Below are 18,200 nucleotides of genomic sequence, written 5' to 3' on the forward strand. Positions count from 1 at the left end.
TTGGATTGCTAGCATTCATACTCTTGCATAGCTGTTGAAGAAACTTTCATCTGCATGAATTCCTAAATATTGTCAGGTATTGGAACTCAACCATTACAATATGTTTCTACTGTGACGAAAGGTTTTTTTTGGTGTGTGTGTGTGTGAATGATGTAAATACTGGATCATTCTTGTGACCAAAGCAAGGGGAAGGAAAGAAGATGTGCAATACAATCTGGAAAAGATTTAGGTGGGAAAAAGTCTAGTGAGTGTTATGAACAGATCCACTCATCCTTGATACTGCAATGTGTATCTCAACTGAATCGTTTTTTTTTTTTTTTTTTCATTCCAAAAATTTATCAATAACCTTTTTTTTTTTCATTATTATTATTTTATTATTATTTTTTTTTTCCAAATGCTTTCTTTTTATTTGGCTAGTTAACTAATTCACAAATTGTTTGAAACTTCTTCATTGTTGTCTTCCAGGATTTTCAAATAATAGAGATTGTACAGAATATCTCATTTGGCTAAAATAGTTCTGGAGTTAATCTTCAAGGAGGAAAGGTAGAGAAAATCTGATCCACATGTGTGCTAGCTCTTCCAGCCACTGTCTTTCCAGTCCCTCTCTTCAATTCATTAATAGGGGAAGAAGAGGACAGGACTAGGAAAGGAAAGGAAATAGCATTTTCAGTTGGCATTTTCTTTGACTATTAAATTTTACTTGGAATTTTGCAGTTTTGACCTCTTTTTTTTTTTTTTTTTTTTTTTTTTTTTTTTTTTTTTTTTTCCTTAACATCTATCTACATTTTAATATATCTATTTTACTATACACTTGTAAATATCATCTGGAAAAACAGTAATACTGAATCGTAGGTGTGAATCATTAGTGGAGAGCTGTATAATGATAGTGAAGTTTAGACAGGCAAAAATTTGGTTTGTGTCTCTTTTGGTATCTGTTAAATTTCTTCTTCTTTCTCAATACTTCTGTTAAAAGATGTCAAGACTCAGAGTTTAGGTACAGTTCCAAATTATATTAGGCATAGATTTATTTCAGCTCAAGTATAAAAAAGATAGTTTTTAAAGACAAGATCCAATTTTCACAGTTTTGGCAGTTTTGAGTGTGTGGCCCCCCCCCCCCCAACATTTCTGTACCAGTTGGAAGGTTTCCCAACTATAGTCTGAACTCACAGCATTAAAACACGGTAAAGACATCATTCTGTCTGTGCTGTAATATCATTGTTTGATTTTGATGATTGCTATTTCAACACACAGTTATTAGAGTGGGAAGCGACTTCTTAAAAAATAAAAATAAATAAATAAATAAAAGGAAGAAGAAGAACGGCACGTACATGTATTTCAGCAGAGGCATACTTTCAAAGAAGCTGTTACCTAGCAGTAGGGCCTGTCAGGCTGTGTGATGTCTGCATCTCTACACGAATAATCACATAGTTTCAGCACCTGATGGTTCTGCCTGTCAGGAATGGCCCATCACCAAAGTTCAGAAAGATGTTTTTCTTACAAGTCCTCCACTTTACTGAGTTTTGCTATACTAAGAAGCATCCACACAATCTGTAGCCCTTAGTGTCCACACGGATGAGGAAGAAGCACGTGTGGATTGCTTGCTGTATCTGCTGGAATGTCTCACAGAAGTGAAAATAGTCACTATCTGGATCCAGATCACTCAGAGCTGCAGTCAGGCCCATGTTTAAGAACTCAACCTTTATGCTTCTTGTTCAGGTTTATGGAGTTCTGCTGTTGTGCTTCCAATGCAAATAAACCATGTTATGGAAGGATTTTCTTTTTACTCTTCTTATCAGTTGCATGTGTATCATCCTCTTTGCATTTCACCTTGAAAATATCTTTTCATCAATTTTCGTGAAGGAAGGGGAATACTTCCTCCTTCCCCTCCCCCCCCCCCCCCCCCCCCCCAATAAACAGAGATTTGTGTTTTGCTTGTTTTTTTTTCACACTCCCAAAAAAAGTCGTTCTATGACTGGAAGAGAGTAAAGGGCTCTTCCTCTCCTGAATTTGGTACAACACTCATTTTTTGCTGCTACATAATACATTTCCAAAGCAGGCAAACTCTGAGGTCCTGGAATTTATCCTCCCCAACCCTATAGCTGAGTTATTACAGGGACTTTGTTAATAAAAATGTTAACTCTTTATATATGCTCAGTCAGGAACTTGGAACTTATATCTCAAATAGAAAAAGAAGTTGTGACCTGTTTTCTCTGGATTAACACAAATTTGGAAGGCCAGGTGATTTTTTTGGACAGAGCTTCCCTTGAACGAGGTCCTTGAGCTATGTCCTCTTGAACGTAGATGTCTCAAGGAGTAGCTGGCATTCCTGGTCTCCCTCAAGGCAAGGTTGTAGTAAAAAAACAACAGTCTGAATAAATTTCTCTATAGATCCACAGATCTGTCAATCTGAATCTTCCTGCTTGGGCATGGTGCACCTGTATGGATATGCATTAGCTTTTTTTTTTTTTTTTTTTTTTTTTTTCCCCTTGAGATAGCTAATTTGTATGAGAAAATAATTTTGACTAGAGTTGTTCTACCTTTGAAAATACTTTTGTTAATTTAGTGTACTCTTTTTGTCACGACTTTATTATTTCTTCGTAGTAACTTTTATAAGTCATAATAGTTAGAACAGGAAGTTTTAGACTGGATTTTTTAATCTTTGAAATGGCTTATCCTCTTCCTGCCTGTACTGCTCTCATACCTTGATACAGTTGCCGTCACCATCACTCCTGTGGTGTCACTCTCCAGTGGTCCCATTGTATTAATCCTGGAATTGCCTCTTCAAAGTAAATTGGATCATCTCTAAAGTTCAGAGAATTATTTCAGGATTTTATTACTGGGCAAGCTGCTGACCTGATATTCTTGCCTCAAAGAGAATATACCAGGCTCTGTTTTCAGCATAGATACTTGTTCTGTGTGATTTCAGTACATCTGGCTGAAGTCAGTATTTTAGTTTTTCCTTTAATTTCTTTTCTGTCAAACACCTCTGGCAAAATCAGCTTAGCACCATCCATCCTATTCCCCTGAGAATTTTAATTAGCTCTGTGCTGAATGCCCACTGCAGTGCAATTGTGTGCGCTTGATTTCTACATAATTATTTGTCAAAACTGAATTGCTATGATTATGTTAACTTCTGCATTGTTGTGTATCTGCAGCCCAAACAACATTATGAGGAAAAAAAAAAAAAAAAAAGGAAAAAAAAATTGAATCCATTCAGACATCACTATAAAAGAGATATGATCTCAACCTTGGGCTGTGGGTATGGTCTGTGTGTCACAGTCATTTTTTGACTGGTAGAGAGGAAAGAAAAATAAGGTAAATATGAACTGTTCTTTACTTGGTGTGCCTTTGGGACTGATCCAGATATACCATTCTGTGTCTCATATGTTTGGTGATGCCAGAGACATAAAAACTACTCCAAGACAGTTACAAGCTCTTGCAACATGCAGGCAGCTGGATGTGTGATAGAAAAATAGCCATCTCTGGCTTCATATCATGTGTATTCTGACTTAAGTAACATTCTTGGTGGGATGGAGACACAGGGAGATGGAGGCCAGGTGCACTCCTGCAGGCAGGTGGACCCTTGGGGACCATTCTGCTTTATGTAGCTTGAAGGAGATCTTCGGCTCTGAGCCACCTGTCAAGGACATGGTTAGCCAAGGATTTGTTATCTCCCTTTTCACTCTTGCTCTATGAAGTCATGCCTTTGAATTTCAGCAATAACTCACCTGGGCAGGGGGGATGCAACAACAGAGCCTGCTGAGGAGCAATGAAAATGTGAGAATGGTGCCGTGGCGCAGAAATCAGTTATAGGCAGTCCTCAGTGTCATGCTGGAAGGGACCGAGGTTTCATTGTGATTCCCTTGGATAGGCTGGATAAGAGAGTTGTTGAATGTTCCCACTTGTTGGCATAACCCAGGGGCACCTGGGCATAACCTGACAGGGCACCTTCAGTCCTGGCTTTTGACAGAGTGTTATTCCACTGAAGAAAAGGGAACATGGAGTGGGAGTCCACCCAGCAAGTCTCTGTCCTAGGGAAGGCTTCTTGGTAGAGAAAGGGACAGGTGCCTTAGATGAGTCTCCTTCCAAATGAGAAGGGAAAATATGGAGAGACCATATGGTGCAATTTAATCCTGTACAGAACAAATGAAGGTTCATCCACAGCGAGTTAATTTTGGATGTGACTTGCTTTGAGTTTTGCTTATTAACGTTTTGCTAAACTAATGTTGTTTTTATACTAGACTTTGGAGGTGCAGGTACCTAAAACAGGTGCCATTTCTTGCTGTCAGTTTTTCAGGAATACAAGGCAATTTCTGCTTGTGCTTACATTTGTTATATTCATAGCTTTGTGTGCAAGACATATTGATGGTCAAGAACTTGCTTTGTTTTTATTTAGTCAGAACTATAATGATCCTCCGAAAAAGAGCTTGAGGAGTGGATACCTTTGTCAAGTCTAATGCCTTTCAGATCTTAGGCCAAATTGTTTTTTAATGCAACACCAGGCACTGAAATTAGCTTTTCTTTTTCCACATAGCTGAGCAGGTGCCGTTCGTACTCGCATACAAGCCTTTGCTCTGCCTAGCTCTTTTTTTGCAACTTGTGGGTGGTGATGGAAAGGTATATATTTTGTGCTTCTCTCATTGTACAGGGTAGTGTCAGGATGAAAGCTAGCACTGCACAGACCTGTGAAATACAGACAAGACTAGCAATGTTTTTTCAGACCTCGAAAAATATTCTTATATTGGCAGGTTTCTTTTAGTCGCTAATGAGCAATGAAAAGAACAAATGGATGGCAGAGAAGCATTGAAAATGGATAGTTAGTACTACAAAGTGTGCATGTATGGTTTTTTTTGTGTTTGTTCCTCCCCCCCTGCCCCCCCAAAGAGTTTCCATGCTGAAGCCCTTAGAGGAAAGCACTTACAGATGTTTGATTTCTTTCAGGTCCTCAGATTTTGGGACATTATACACAAAGTTGAATCTGCAGCCTGGGATTGCCACTGTTATTGACAATTTCTACATTTGTCCCACCAACAAGAAAAAGGTATGTGGCAAAAAAATGACATTTTATAGTGCAATGGAGACTCTATGACTATGTGAAGTGTGTTTTATTGGCTTGTAAAAAATAGTGGAAAGTTTTTCACAAAGTTGCTAGTCTCTTTAGGTGCATTTGTGACATATGCAAGCAGGATATTTATTCTTGCTGTATAGTATAGAAGGGGAAAATGCCTTGAAGTATGAAAAGTATGAAAACTTTTGAGGCCGTTGACTTCTGGAAATGGAGTTTCCATGGAGTTTTTCCCAGAAAGAGAAAAGCAACTTGTGTAGGTTTTCACACATCCACACAAAATTTGGGACTAGCATTTAACCTCTTCGTCTTTTATACACAATTTAAGTCCATTTGGATGTTTCTGAGTACAAAGTATAGTTATTGGACAGGCTGTAATTGAGAATGACGTTTATCCTGTGCAAAACCTTAATTAAAAAAACAAAACCCACTGATCCTTGGAACTCTTTTTTAAAAACAAAACAAAAACAAAAAACAAACAAACAAAAAAACAAAACAAAACAAAAAACAACAACAACACGTTTCTACATCATTACTGAACCAAAAAGCTTTTCATGGCACCTAGGAAGATTAAGTGAACTTCATATATGAGAGTGAAATTGACCCACTGAGTGTATTTACAATGGATGTTATATTAGAAGAGGCAAGAAGAGTGATTATGAGAAAAAAAAACAATAACAAGCCTTCTAAGTCTGCAAAAAGCTTGTGATTTAAAATGCAGGAATTGTGAAATACATTATGAATAGCACAAACACAGTAGGTCTTTCATGAAATAAGAACTTTCTCTTGATAGGTGCCTTTTAACTACAGTGTAATATGGAAGAATTGACTTCATGTGGAGGCCACTGATTGGAAGGACAATTTTAGTTGTGTTTATCTGTCTGTTCTGTTTAATTAAAATCAGTAGAATTTGTTGAGACTGCCTGGATGATTAAGTACATATTTTATTTCTCTTGCAATTGTGACTGGAGTTTTTGTGACCAAGCTATGCTATTCCTTGGTAACATATTTTTAATCTCCTATGAAGTCAGAAATGTTTTTTTGTTTGTTTGTTTCTTGGAGTGGATCTACCACCAAGCACAAAGTTTCTGTGCACTGTCTGTCTTGGAGCTAAAATTTACTTATGATTTCAAGTCCAAAAAGAATCAACAAAGCTTTATCCATTTTGGTTTCCGGATTGGAAGCTGAAAGTATGAGAAAGATGACAGCTCTGTGGAGAATTTTTCCCAGTATAAAAGCCTACAGACTCATGTCAGTGCCTGTGTGATTGTGCCAGTTGTCTGGCAAAATGGTAAGATCATTGCTGAATTTCAAGCCTGAAGATGGATGTTCACAAAAAATCTCATGTTAACCCAGTCTTAAAAAAAAAAAAAAAACACACAACAACACTATTTTCTGCTCAAGGCAACTTGAAGTCCTTAGAGATACATATCTGGCTTAGTAAATTGATATTGTATTGCAGTCCACTGATTATAGAGAGTGCTTTTGTTGTTAGTCATTAAATACACTATTTTTATGCTGTTTTGTTTTTCCGAAGATGATGTTCAATAGTATATGAACAACAAAACAGAAGAACAGAAGGACTGTAAGGAGACATATGTATATGTGCAGATGTACACACATACATGGTACAAAAAAATGGTGAAAGCGTTGGAGTCAAATGGTGTAGCCCACAGCTTCAAACTTGGCTTGGAGGTGGTGTGGTCACACATATCAAGTAAGCAGGAAGTCTCCATGTCATGAGAACTTTGTCAGTTGAAATGGCTGCTTTTCTGGTGTTGGACATATGATTAGGATACAATGACTAACGTCTGATTTCACAAAAGTCATTTGGAAAGATGGAAGAAAATTTCTCCCTACCGTCCATTTCAGGACAAATGCACTAGGGTGTAAGAAAACATTTACAGCTCTGACTTCCTTTTCTGACCTGAGCAAAAGTTTCAAGTTTTGACTTTTTATTGATATTACTAGACTTCAGATCACTGTGGTGTGGGTTTTCTTCATCCAGTTCACATCTTTTGAAATGTGCTGAATATGGGAGCTGTGCTGGAGTGCTGGCTGTGCTTACTGGCATTGAGTGTGCATTTAAATTTAAGGCGTAAGTAGTCCCATGCTGCCAGTTAGCATTTAGGGACGGGGAATATGCATGAAAGCAAAGATAAAAGACATCGATGGTGATTTTTTGAATATTTTGCATATTGAGCACTATTCTGTGCTTTAATTTTGTTTACCTATTGTAGACCTCATCTGTGGAAGAACTAATACTGCATATATAATGCTAATCTTTTACACCTCAGTGTCATCAGTGCTTTAATCTCACCTGAGTTTAGGTGTTCTGTCAAGTCTCCTCTCTCTGTAGTGAATGGAAAAGCTTGGATACCTCCAGGCAATTCATCCTGTTAAAGCCATAGATTATTATACGTATGAGAGTAAGACTGAATGGTCTTGCACAGGTTGCTGTAAAAGATTTTGTGACTCTAGTGGGTCTGCAGTGAGTCTCACTGCAGCTTCCTACAAAGAGAAATGAAGAGATGGAAAATAGTTTTTGGATTGGAATGCTATTAAATGAAATATTTGTAAGAAGGCTCCAGTCTAGTTCTTGGATTGACATTATTTCTTCAGTTTACCTCTGCCTATAGACCAGCTCCTGGAAGACCTTACAATTTCACTCAGTGTGCTTGCAGTCTGTGAGGTGTAATTATACCATAAAGACCAATGGACTTGTAAGTGAGCTTTATACAGAAAATGTGAAATTATACTGGAAATTTTTGAATCCTGTGAATTGCTCATTTTTACTTTCTTAAGATGAAAGAAACCTTAATTCTTATCTTCCCAACACCATTAAGAAGTTTAAGAAGTTAAAATTCCACAGAATCATCATGCTGTTTATGATGAAGTGCATTTGCAAGTGTAGAGGTGAGAACCACATCCTTTTCATGCAGTGCTCCATGGAAAGGCAATTATATTTCTAAATAATAATATAATAGTTTTACAAGGTAAGCTATAGGAATGCTGGGGACTTTCAAGTAGTCGGTGGAAGGAAGGAAGTCAATTTACAAACCCCACTGAATACATCCAAAGAAGTGACATGTTCCTTTTCTATGTTACTCTTCTGTGAGTGGATTGTGATGAGTACTGTTCATAGGTCTGCAAGAAGAATCAGTACAGAATTGTATCAAGGTTATGTCTTTTGTAGGTGGTTCTTGTTCTGCCTGAAAGCAGCAGAACTCTGATGCAAAAAATGTGTTGCTGTGCTTATCACAGGACTCAACCTATGAAACCCACTTTTGATGAGAAACGATGACAAATATCTGAGGGTAGAGCTTTAGGGTGTTTTGCATTACTCTGAATGAACCTTTTGGATGAAATCATGGCATGGAGGTGTAAGCTGTGACTGTTCTGGTTGTGAATCAGAGCTGACTGCAGTCAGCCAGCAGCACAAGAAGACATTCCCATCTACATGCAGAAGTTTTTGTAGGCTCACCCTAAATTGCTGTGAAACAATGGAGTAATAGGAGAGGTAACCCTAATTAAAAGTTCACACTTCCTGAGGATGCATTATTTGCTTTGTAGTCTGGCTGCTTTTAGCATAGTAGAAATCTGCAACAAAAGACAGGGAAACCATTAATCACATTTTTCTGCCATGGTTTTGGAAAGTTATAAGGTAATGTGGGTGAGATCTCTTACGCAGTCTCTCTGATAGTAACTTCTGCATATGAACTAATTTTTCATTGATCTGTGACATAAAATACCCCTAGTTTTTGCCAGCCTTGAAGTGCTGTGCCTTGATAAGGGATGTTCTTGCACTTGAATCAACAGAAACAACTTTGCAGTAATTACTCTATGCTGATAGCATCAAACATTGCAGGCTTTCTAGAATGTACCACGTAGAGAAAACAATTTGATCTGTATCCTCTGATTTTTTATTTTTATTTTTTAAACAAACAAGCATGATAATTATGCTTATGAAATGATGCACACAGTTCATGGAATACAGAATTATGTTTTCCATAGTGTCATTCTGGAGTCAGGTAAACGGAGTATTATTTTTTTTTTCTATAGAAGACAAAAACTAGCAGAAGTCACATTCACTGAGATAAATTAACAACAGAACATATAATATTTTTATAGGTCATACATGTTTTGAGGTATAGAAGTTATATATTCATTTTAAATCTGTTTTTATAATATTGCTGGACAGGAGTTGAATGAAAATGCTGATCTTTTCCCACATTGGGCACATATTTTAATTTTCATTGATGCACAGGAGTGTGATGCATCCATCCTCTATTTACACACTTCTGGAAAAGAAGCAGCTAAGCAGTTTGTATTCAGGATTTTCATGTTAATAGAAAATAAATGTCGATTGTGTCTATACTGACTTAATAGTTAAATGGGCTGAACACTTACGTTCTCCAGCTGTCACAATAACCAACAGCTGCATGCTTTTCCAAGCTAAAAGGCAAGATGACAGACATGTATTCTTGCCTGACAAACTTTGCAGAACATGTAAAATAGTAGTAAGGATATAGGCTATCCTCTACAATATTTTAACTCCCGATACCTTAAAAAATAGTATAATTTACACATGATAGCAAAATGGTATTTGCCACAGCTATAAAAGCATTTCCCAAGATGCAACTGGGTTGAGCAATGTTTGTAATCACTAACAGGTAAATGCAGTCCTACACCATTTTGACATTCGTCTTTCAGAGCAAAACAATTGGTAGTGGAAGTTGTCAAAATGCAGCATGGCTACACTTACTTGTAAGGAATAATTCTGCTTGAGTTTCAATTTCCTTAGAGACCATACCAGAATGTCTTGAAACCTACCGAGCAGAATTATCTTACACTTTTATTAGTAGTTGTTGTCAAATAAGAAATATTTCTTTCAATAACCCGAGTAGTTTCTTCAGGAAGGTTTCACTCTGAAATTGCAGAATATGATCTGTATCTTGTGATGCATCATCATGATGCATTCTTTCCTTATAAATAGTGTCAACATTCAGTTTTATTCTAGTAATGCACCATGAAAATAGATGTAGCCTGACTGCATCACTTTGCTTCAAACCTCTGTCCAGCACTGTTCAGTTCATCCTCAGATATTCCAATATTCCAGATCCTCCCAGAAGTATGCCCAGTAATTAAAAATTGATTCCACCCATAGCTTGCTACTAAGTGGATTGCTGTGAGAATCAGTCCTATGCAGAAATTCCAGATTTATTCAGACACAACTGATGAGTAGTTGCATCAGTTTATGGCCTGCCTGGAAAGCTGTTATATGGAACTAAATAGGTTAAAACTGTCAGAGCTTTCCCTGAGTGGTTTATTAGGGGTCACCATCCACAACAGAGGTTCATGTAACACCACTGAGACATAGCCATTTGGGGAGAAGATTTGATGGATGCTATTTGACATACATAGATGTGGAAAAAATGTAATAAAGGTTTGAAAAGCTGAGAGAGAAGCAGCTGAAAATTAAGAACATATATGCAAAAATTACTAGGAATACGGCTATTAGAAAAGTATTGAGCTAAGTACTGGCTGAATGAAGGCTAGGAACTCCAACTTCTTCTGTCTGACCAATTCCAGCTATGTTTGAGAAACCAGGGATTTTTCAGACTTCATATGTAAACAGGACTGCATCAGAAATGCATAACTCTAGTAAGATTTTTGCATTCTAACTCTTCAGAACACCTCCAATAAGTCAAATATAACAGCAGTATTACAGTATTTAAATAGGTCATGTATTTTAAATAGATTTTGAATACTTTTTTTTTTTTTTTTCTATATAGTGTGATGGAGAAAGGTTTGGTTTGGTTTCTATAACAAGATTTTCAGACACTTTCTGTGCGTTTCTTCATCCTGGTCTTCTACATGTGGAGCTTGAAAGGAATCCTGTCTCTTGTTGACGAAGATGAATTGTTGTCTGCATCCTTTTCTACTAGAACACTGAACCATGCTGTCTGAAGCTGCCTTTAAACTTCTTTATTTCACTTTTGCTGTCTTTGACCTCCAAATGTTTTATAGTCAAGCGCATGAAGTAGACCATGGTCAAAGGCTGCGCCTCATAAAAAAAACAAAATGGAACAAAACAAACCTGGCAAACAGTACAAGTCTAGTCATGAGTAGTCTGTAGGTTTGCCATAGCATGTAGAACAATTACTCATTAAGGTAGAGGGTATGTGGGCTAAATGGGTGAACACTTGAACAGACATTCTGTATTATTATTGTATCCTATAATTTATTTGATGTTTAATGTGGAGATCTCAATTGAAGTTTTTGAAAATGACCTGCAGCTGTGATTTTATGTCCTAATGTGTAACTTTTGCATTCTTTTGTGCTTAGGCATACAATTATTCTAAGGAAAAATACTCTTGTCTTTACCACATGCTTATTATAGATTCTTTTGTTCTGTTTTTATGAATTTCCTGACTAAAACTCATTAATCAGAAATGCAGACCAACAACTACAAAAAGCCCTAATGTTAAATTGTGTTTACTGTAGTGAAGCCCAAAATCCAAAAATAAAAAAGACCAGTTTGTGGGAGTACAACAACAACAACAACAACAAAAAAAAAGAAAAAGATTTGTGTGAAAATGGAAAAGATCTATGAGCAAGTGTTAAGAGACCATTATACATGTGATTCTGCATGTGAAAGACATCTATTTCCCTTCCAGTAATTCTGGGAAGAGAAGGAATCAAAGCGTCATGTTTTCAGCAAGGTTTGATTTCCTGTTATGATGAGCAGGTCATTGCCTGGAGATATAGAAGTAGTCAGTCAAGAGCATATAGTATGTATGCTATGAAACGTATGTATGTAGAAATCTATGTATGTAGAAAGTATATCCGAAACTACCTTCTGCAACTGTGGCACTGGGTGCTACTGAAGGGGTGTCTAAACTGAAAAGCTTAATGGTCCACACCAGAGAGATTTTAAGATCTGGGATTTTTGATTTGGTATGTTTTTTTAAAAAGTGAATTTTGCAGAATTTAGACCATTTCAAAGCTCTTTATCTTAAAATGTTGATTCTTGTATTAGTCCCAAATCTAAATCTGCATCATATCACAGAATCACAGAATGGCTGAGGTTGGAAGGGACCTCTGAGGATCCTCCTGTTCTTCAGTTTGTGCCTGTTGCCTCTCGTCCTGTTGCTGGGCACAACTGAAAAGAGACCGACTCTATCCTCTTGACACTTTCCTGTCAGATACTTACACACATTGATGAAGTTTCCCCTTAGTCTTCTCTTTTCCAGGCCACTCAGCTTGTCCTTTTACAATAGGTGCTCCAGTCCTCTTTTGATCATCTTCATAGCCCTCCTCTGGACTCTCTCCAGTAGTTCTTTGTCCCTCTTGTATGCCAGAGTAAAATCTAAGATGTGTTGATAGATACACTGGGCAGGTGATGTGTTTCTTTGGTCTGTCCATGAACTCATTGGCTTGAAAGGACTTCTTAATTCCTCTTTTGCTTCAGAAGAGAACCGAAGAGGAAACCAAAATCAACTCACCAACCAAAGTTGTCCATGAGGGAGACCTCAGCTTTCCTCTGGCACACAGGCAGCAACTTTTTGCATCCTAGCTAGAGCTAAAACTGCAGTCTTTTGGTCAATAGCTATGAGGATCACACAGTTTTTGAATGCTGTGTGTTCCTATGAGAACATAATCCTGGTAGATTTTCTCATGCAATATGGAGCTCACAGGTTTAAATATAATGAAGAGGTAAATGGTAATATATTGAGTCCAAAAGAGAAGGTATCCATATGAAATGTGCTATGGATAAATGAACCAGAATAGAATAGGCTATTATATCAGCAGTGATCCAAACTTTGTGAAAGGATAGAGGAGAAAAAAGAGAGAAGGTAATTGTGAAGAGGGAGTGGTTAAGGGGTAGTAGCAGGCATCCTACAGTACCTAATAAGTAACTGGCTGCCCTGTGTGCTAGAATGAAATGGATGCAGTTGTGCCCATAGAACAGATTTCTGCTAAAACCAGTGTGCAACAAGGCCTTTCTGTGATGAATTCTATTTTTATCCATTGCATTTACTCTGAGACGTGTTGAGATAACTTCTGTGCAATTGTTTGAGCACCACAACGTGCCTTGGGGTTCCTCTGTTGCAGAAGGGATCAAATTGGGAACTCTTTCATCTCAACTCAGTCTAACCATGGCAGTAACTAAGCACCAAGACAATCTTTAGGACATAACATGAAAACTTCTAAATGCTATTTGAAGAAAGATGAGTAACACTGTTCAGCAGATCTGCAAGGACAATGTACAGTGGGCAGATTCCCCAGACAGCCTGGAAATAATGGTGTAGCGAGTTTGAAACATATTCATCATGCTTGCTGATGAATCTTCTGCATCTCCTGGGGACCTGTGCATTTCCTCCTCATTTCCCCAATGATGGAACAGCAGCGTGAATCCCAGCTTCCACGCTTCATGCTCTGTTAGCATTTTCCAATCTACTGATGTGTCAGATTCTGCTTCTCTTCGCTGCAGCTGCTCGAGTTCCCCCCACTCGTGCTGACCACAGAAACTTCTCTTGCTCGCTCAGGAGCAGAGATGAAGGAGGATTTTTTTTCCCTGGGGTTGGCATGGAAGCACAGTGGAAATGAGCAGGGTTTAAACTGCTTGCAGCATGCTCACTCCATGTTGCAGGGCTGGTGGTGTGCTTACCCCAGTGAGAATCCCTGGGGTTGCTCCCCCCCCCATCCTTGCTGGGAACAAACCTGCTGCTTCCACTGGTCAGCTGCTGCAATCTCACTACTGTGGCACAAATATTTATAAAATAGAAAAGACTCCTAAACTACTGGAATCTCACAGTTATATTCCAGCGATTTTTGTATATTCCAATCTTTAAAACAGTGCATTGTGGCATTTACTTAGAAGGGATGAATGTAGCTGTTTTCTTACTTGTGTCTATTTCTGGAATTAGTACTGATTCTTGGTAGCCTCAGCACTCTGCAGCAGCAAACTTCTATTGAAAAGGCAGGGCCAGTGTGACAAATACATTTTAATCATGTCTTTCTCGTGCAGCCTGTACCATTTATTTGAATATAGTCATCAAAAATTCATGCAACATAGAAAAAGATTTTTTTTTTCATTTCACACTATGCACTTCTGTCAGGCAGGGAAAGATTCTTACTCATGGAAACTGCAATCTCATATGTTTAACTAAGCCAGCTCTGAAGCCTTCTTGACAGTCGCCTCTTTCACACTCTCACTCTAGAGACAGATTTTTTCCATTTGTGAGTAATGCACCAGGCTGCTCTAGTCCCTTTATACCAGAAGATTACTGTCAGGTGAATAGTGGATTCTTCATAATTCCTGATTATTTTATTTATTTTATCTTATTTATTTAGTTTAGTTTAGTTTAGTTTAGTTTAGTTTTATTTTTTATCCATCTATCTATTCATTATTTTTGTGGTAGAATCTTCTCCAAGCTTGTTATGTGCTGTGTATTTTTCCCTCACCATTTTTTTCCATAAGGATTTTTCACAACATTTCGTTACCTCTTTCAGTCCATCCAACACTTAATCTCTTCTAACTCTTTCTTGTATTCCTGCTTTCCTTTCTTCCATTGCTGAGCATTACTCCTTTTTGTACCTTTCATGTAGTTTCAGGACTGAACTAAACCTTTTTATTTCACAGTTACAATCATTGAAGAAAGATATTACTGTGAAAAATATAACTAATAGTCTACATTTCTATTGAAAATCATACATTTGTTGGGAAAATAGTAAAAAATGCTGACAAATCACTAACCATAATTCATAAAATGAACCTTTTCAACAGCAATAGCAGGCTGATTTGATCAGGGAGCTGTTAGCCAGGAGACCTGACTTCAGTCTCTATGACCTTGAGCAGTCCTGAACTGCTCTGAAGCCTGACTTCCCATTGCCTCACACCTCACAATATCATTTGCCTTGTGCTAAAACATTATGCCATGCCATTGTTTGACAGTCTACCTTGAGGTCAGATTACAAGGTTTTACAAAAATATAGAAAAAGTCTGGGTTCATTTCCTTATGTATAAACTTAAGAAAATAATACTGAAATGCAGCGCACCTGTGATCCTTAAATAAATGCTGAGTATTTTTATGATTCCATTTTGAGAAGAATGCATATTTATAAGGTATTTTTTATGTCATATTCCTGCATTACTGAACAGCATTTTAAGATTTGCAACATGCTGAAAATAATTTTTATAAATAAGTTCCTATGTTTCTCAGCATTGCTTAGCATTTATCAGGCATAGCTGTTTCAGGACATAGGTAATAATTTGAATATGATGGTAGCATTTCTGCTCTCACATAAATGAGGAAATTAAACTGCTTGCCCCAAACAGAACAGGATTAATTTCTGCTATCATTGCTGGAACTACAATTTATGGATTTACAATCCTGTTCTCAGTCCTCTAAACAATATTACCACTCTGGGCATTGAAAGGACATTTAGATTTGACTTTAAAATGCTCTTATTCTTTTCCAGAAGACTCTAAGCCTATGCAAGGAGATCTTGTGGAAAGGTCTGGCAGGAGAAGTGCCTCAGGTAGCACTGAGGGATTGTGGAGTGTTTATCTTGTGAAGCTTGGTGCCAAAAACCGGCGACTGCTAGTTGCGTAAAAAGCTCTGCTTTCAGGGTAACTATGACTACAGGAATTGGACCAGCATCACTGGGAATAAGCAAACATCTTGTGTCCACTTAAGATATTAAATGCACTGGAGATGGTCATCTTTAATATGCTAGTATACGTTCTGTTTATTTAATTCAATCATAACTGAGAAGTAATTTTTTTCCACATTGCATCACTTCATAGGATTTTCTGTGTTTAAGTGCTTTTACAGTTTGTTTGTGATGCAGTGCAGGCAAACATAAATGAGGGTGTTTTTGGCTAAATGTTTGAGCCTCTCCATGAAAATAATACCATGCAGCAACTTGTGCTTTCTGTGGGCTCCAACAAAGACAACAGCTCTGTTACGTGCTGCAGCAGAAGGTTGGAGAAATGTTTTTATTAATTAATTAATTAATTTATTTATTTATTTATTTATTATGCTGTAGCTCAGGAGCAGAAGATCTGGGCCTCCACTGCCAGGCAGAGCCCTGGAGTACAGGGTTTCTGCCGTGCTTTGGGATTGCAAAGCAGAAAGGCTCCTCGGGAACTCGCCCACAATGTATATTATTGCAAAGGCCAGCCATAACTTTTCGCTTGACTTAGGCAGACAAACTCTATAAAGCTGTCCTTTCTGGGATAAAATGCTGTTCTGAAGGTACTAATGTTCCATTCTAATATTGTTTGGTATATTGTAAGACCATATTAAATCCACTTGTGAGTTGTACTCTGCCATAAGATCTCAGAATTTTATATGCTTGTAGATGATTTTGTGTCTCCTGTTAATAGCTTTGGGAATTCTGAGGAGGTTATATGATTTCCATTTTACAGACGTGGAAACAGAAAGATGTAAATGACTTGCCTGGGAAATAAATGAAAGAAATTTAATAATATGCTGTGAGTCTAAGCCAACCTCTCAGCTTCAAGCACAAAGCAACCCTTCTGCCCCTCAAGAAAATAATAGATTGTTTAAATCAAATGCATTTCTACCAGTTGAAAGGAGAGTGTGGGTTTGTAGATGATCTATTGATACTGTAAATATTATCAGCAGTCAAATATATGAAAGCTTATCTTTGAAAAAACAAAACAGAATAGATAATATTTGTAGAATAAAGGACTGATTTTTGTGTTTGTGTGTGTTATGATTTCACAAGATTAAGTAGACTAATACAGTGAATTTGATAAAACATTCAGAAAAACCTCTTTTAAGATTAAAGTTGTGACTTTTGAGCTAAATTTCTCTAAGAAAGAAAGTTAACTTGTGAAAATAACAAAAAAAGTTTAAAATCTGTTAGAGACAATTTGAGCTGCATCTTTAAAAATTTATATTCAAAAACAAAGGACATAAATTCACATCCAGAACTGTAATTTTAGGTACTTTATTGGGAAACACTGGTCCTCTTTCCGCACAATTTTTAAAATTCACTTTATTTTAACATTCCTGTACTATAACTCAGTTACCATGTAAAACATGTCTAGATTATGATAAGGTCAGAAATGATTTTCAATCCTTTGAGAAGTTCTGAAAAAAATGTATCTGGACTTACAGATGAAAATAAAAAACTTGGAAAAGAGTCAATGTATCTGAAATAAGAAAAAATAGATGTGATTAACTGAGATATTTTTGTTTAAATTGTGACTCTCTTAAATGTAGTGTTTTAAAAGTATCTTGACGTTTACTTATAAAAATCATAAATACTCAAAATTAATATTTGAACTGGGAAAATTGTCAAAATCAAAACATGCACTGGAAAACATTGACATTTCAGTATTTTCTGACCAAAAATTATTTTTTCAGAAAGTGCCTTGGCATCTTTAATAGCTAGCGAAGTGCCAGGATCTTATACATTTTTTTCCTCTGATATCTGGTACATTTTTGACTAGCATAATATTAATGACTCTGAGCTTATCTCAAAGCATTAATGTATTCTGTTTTGCTTATATGTTTTTCTTCCCTTGGGATTCTTTGATTCATGAGGAGGCAAATTCATCAGACTGATACTCATAGACTGCATGTAACACTGCTATATTTTATTTTATTTTTTATCTTTTTTTTTTCCCCCTGTACTCAGTAGTCCATGATATAAGTAATTATCAGTCATTTATCTCTGAATATTTTGATAGCACGTTTCTCTTATTTCTCTTTTTTCTTTCTTTTTTTCTCTTTTCTTTTTTCTTTCATTTTTTTCTTTTTATAATTCTTTTTTCTTCTTCTTTTTTTTTTTTAATTTCTTATTTCTTCCTTTTTATTTTTATGCCTTTTTATTTTTATTTTTTTTTAATTTTTATTTTTCTCTTCTCTCTCATCAGCCCTCTCTATCTGGAGAAGCTAATGCACCTTGTCAGTGGCTGAGGTTGGACACTTCTTTGTTCCTTAATATTACTGTGTCACCTGCCACTACATTTAAGTCATGTTAACAAATGTAAGTTAAATATTGCCCAGTTAAAACCCAGAGAGAGGCAAAATCTCTAAATGCTCATGACAGCAAATAAGTTATTTAAAAGTCACAGTGTGAGTCCCCACTT

General features: G+C 36.8%; 1 protein-coding gene across 6 annotated transcripts in view; it reads left to right on the top strand.

Moving 5' to 3' along the window:
* The window catches only part of SORCS2 (sortilin related VPS10 domain containing receptor 2), a 543,664-nt gene that overhangs the window by 304,288 nt on the left and 221,176 nt on the right, over nt 1-18,200 (top strand). For all 6 annotated transcript variants that reach the window (XM_032186612.1, XM_032186614.1, XM_032186611.1 and 3 more), the window contains exon 3: nt 4,942-5,041. In XM_032186612.1, the coding sequence (XP_032042503.1) occupies nt 4,942-5,041 (100 nt within the window). The remainder of the gene's footprint in view (nt 1-4,941; nt 5,042-18,200) is intronic.

The sequence above is a fragment of the Aythya fuligula genome, chromosome 4, assembly GCF_009819795.1.
Source record: "Aythya fuligula isolate bAytFul2 chromosome 4, bAytFul2.pri, whole genome shotgun sequence".
Classification (NCBI taxonomy): domain Eukaryota; kingdom Metazoa; phylum Chordata; class Aves; order Anseriformes; family Anatidae; genus Aythya; species Aythya fuligula.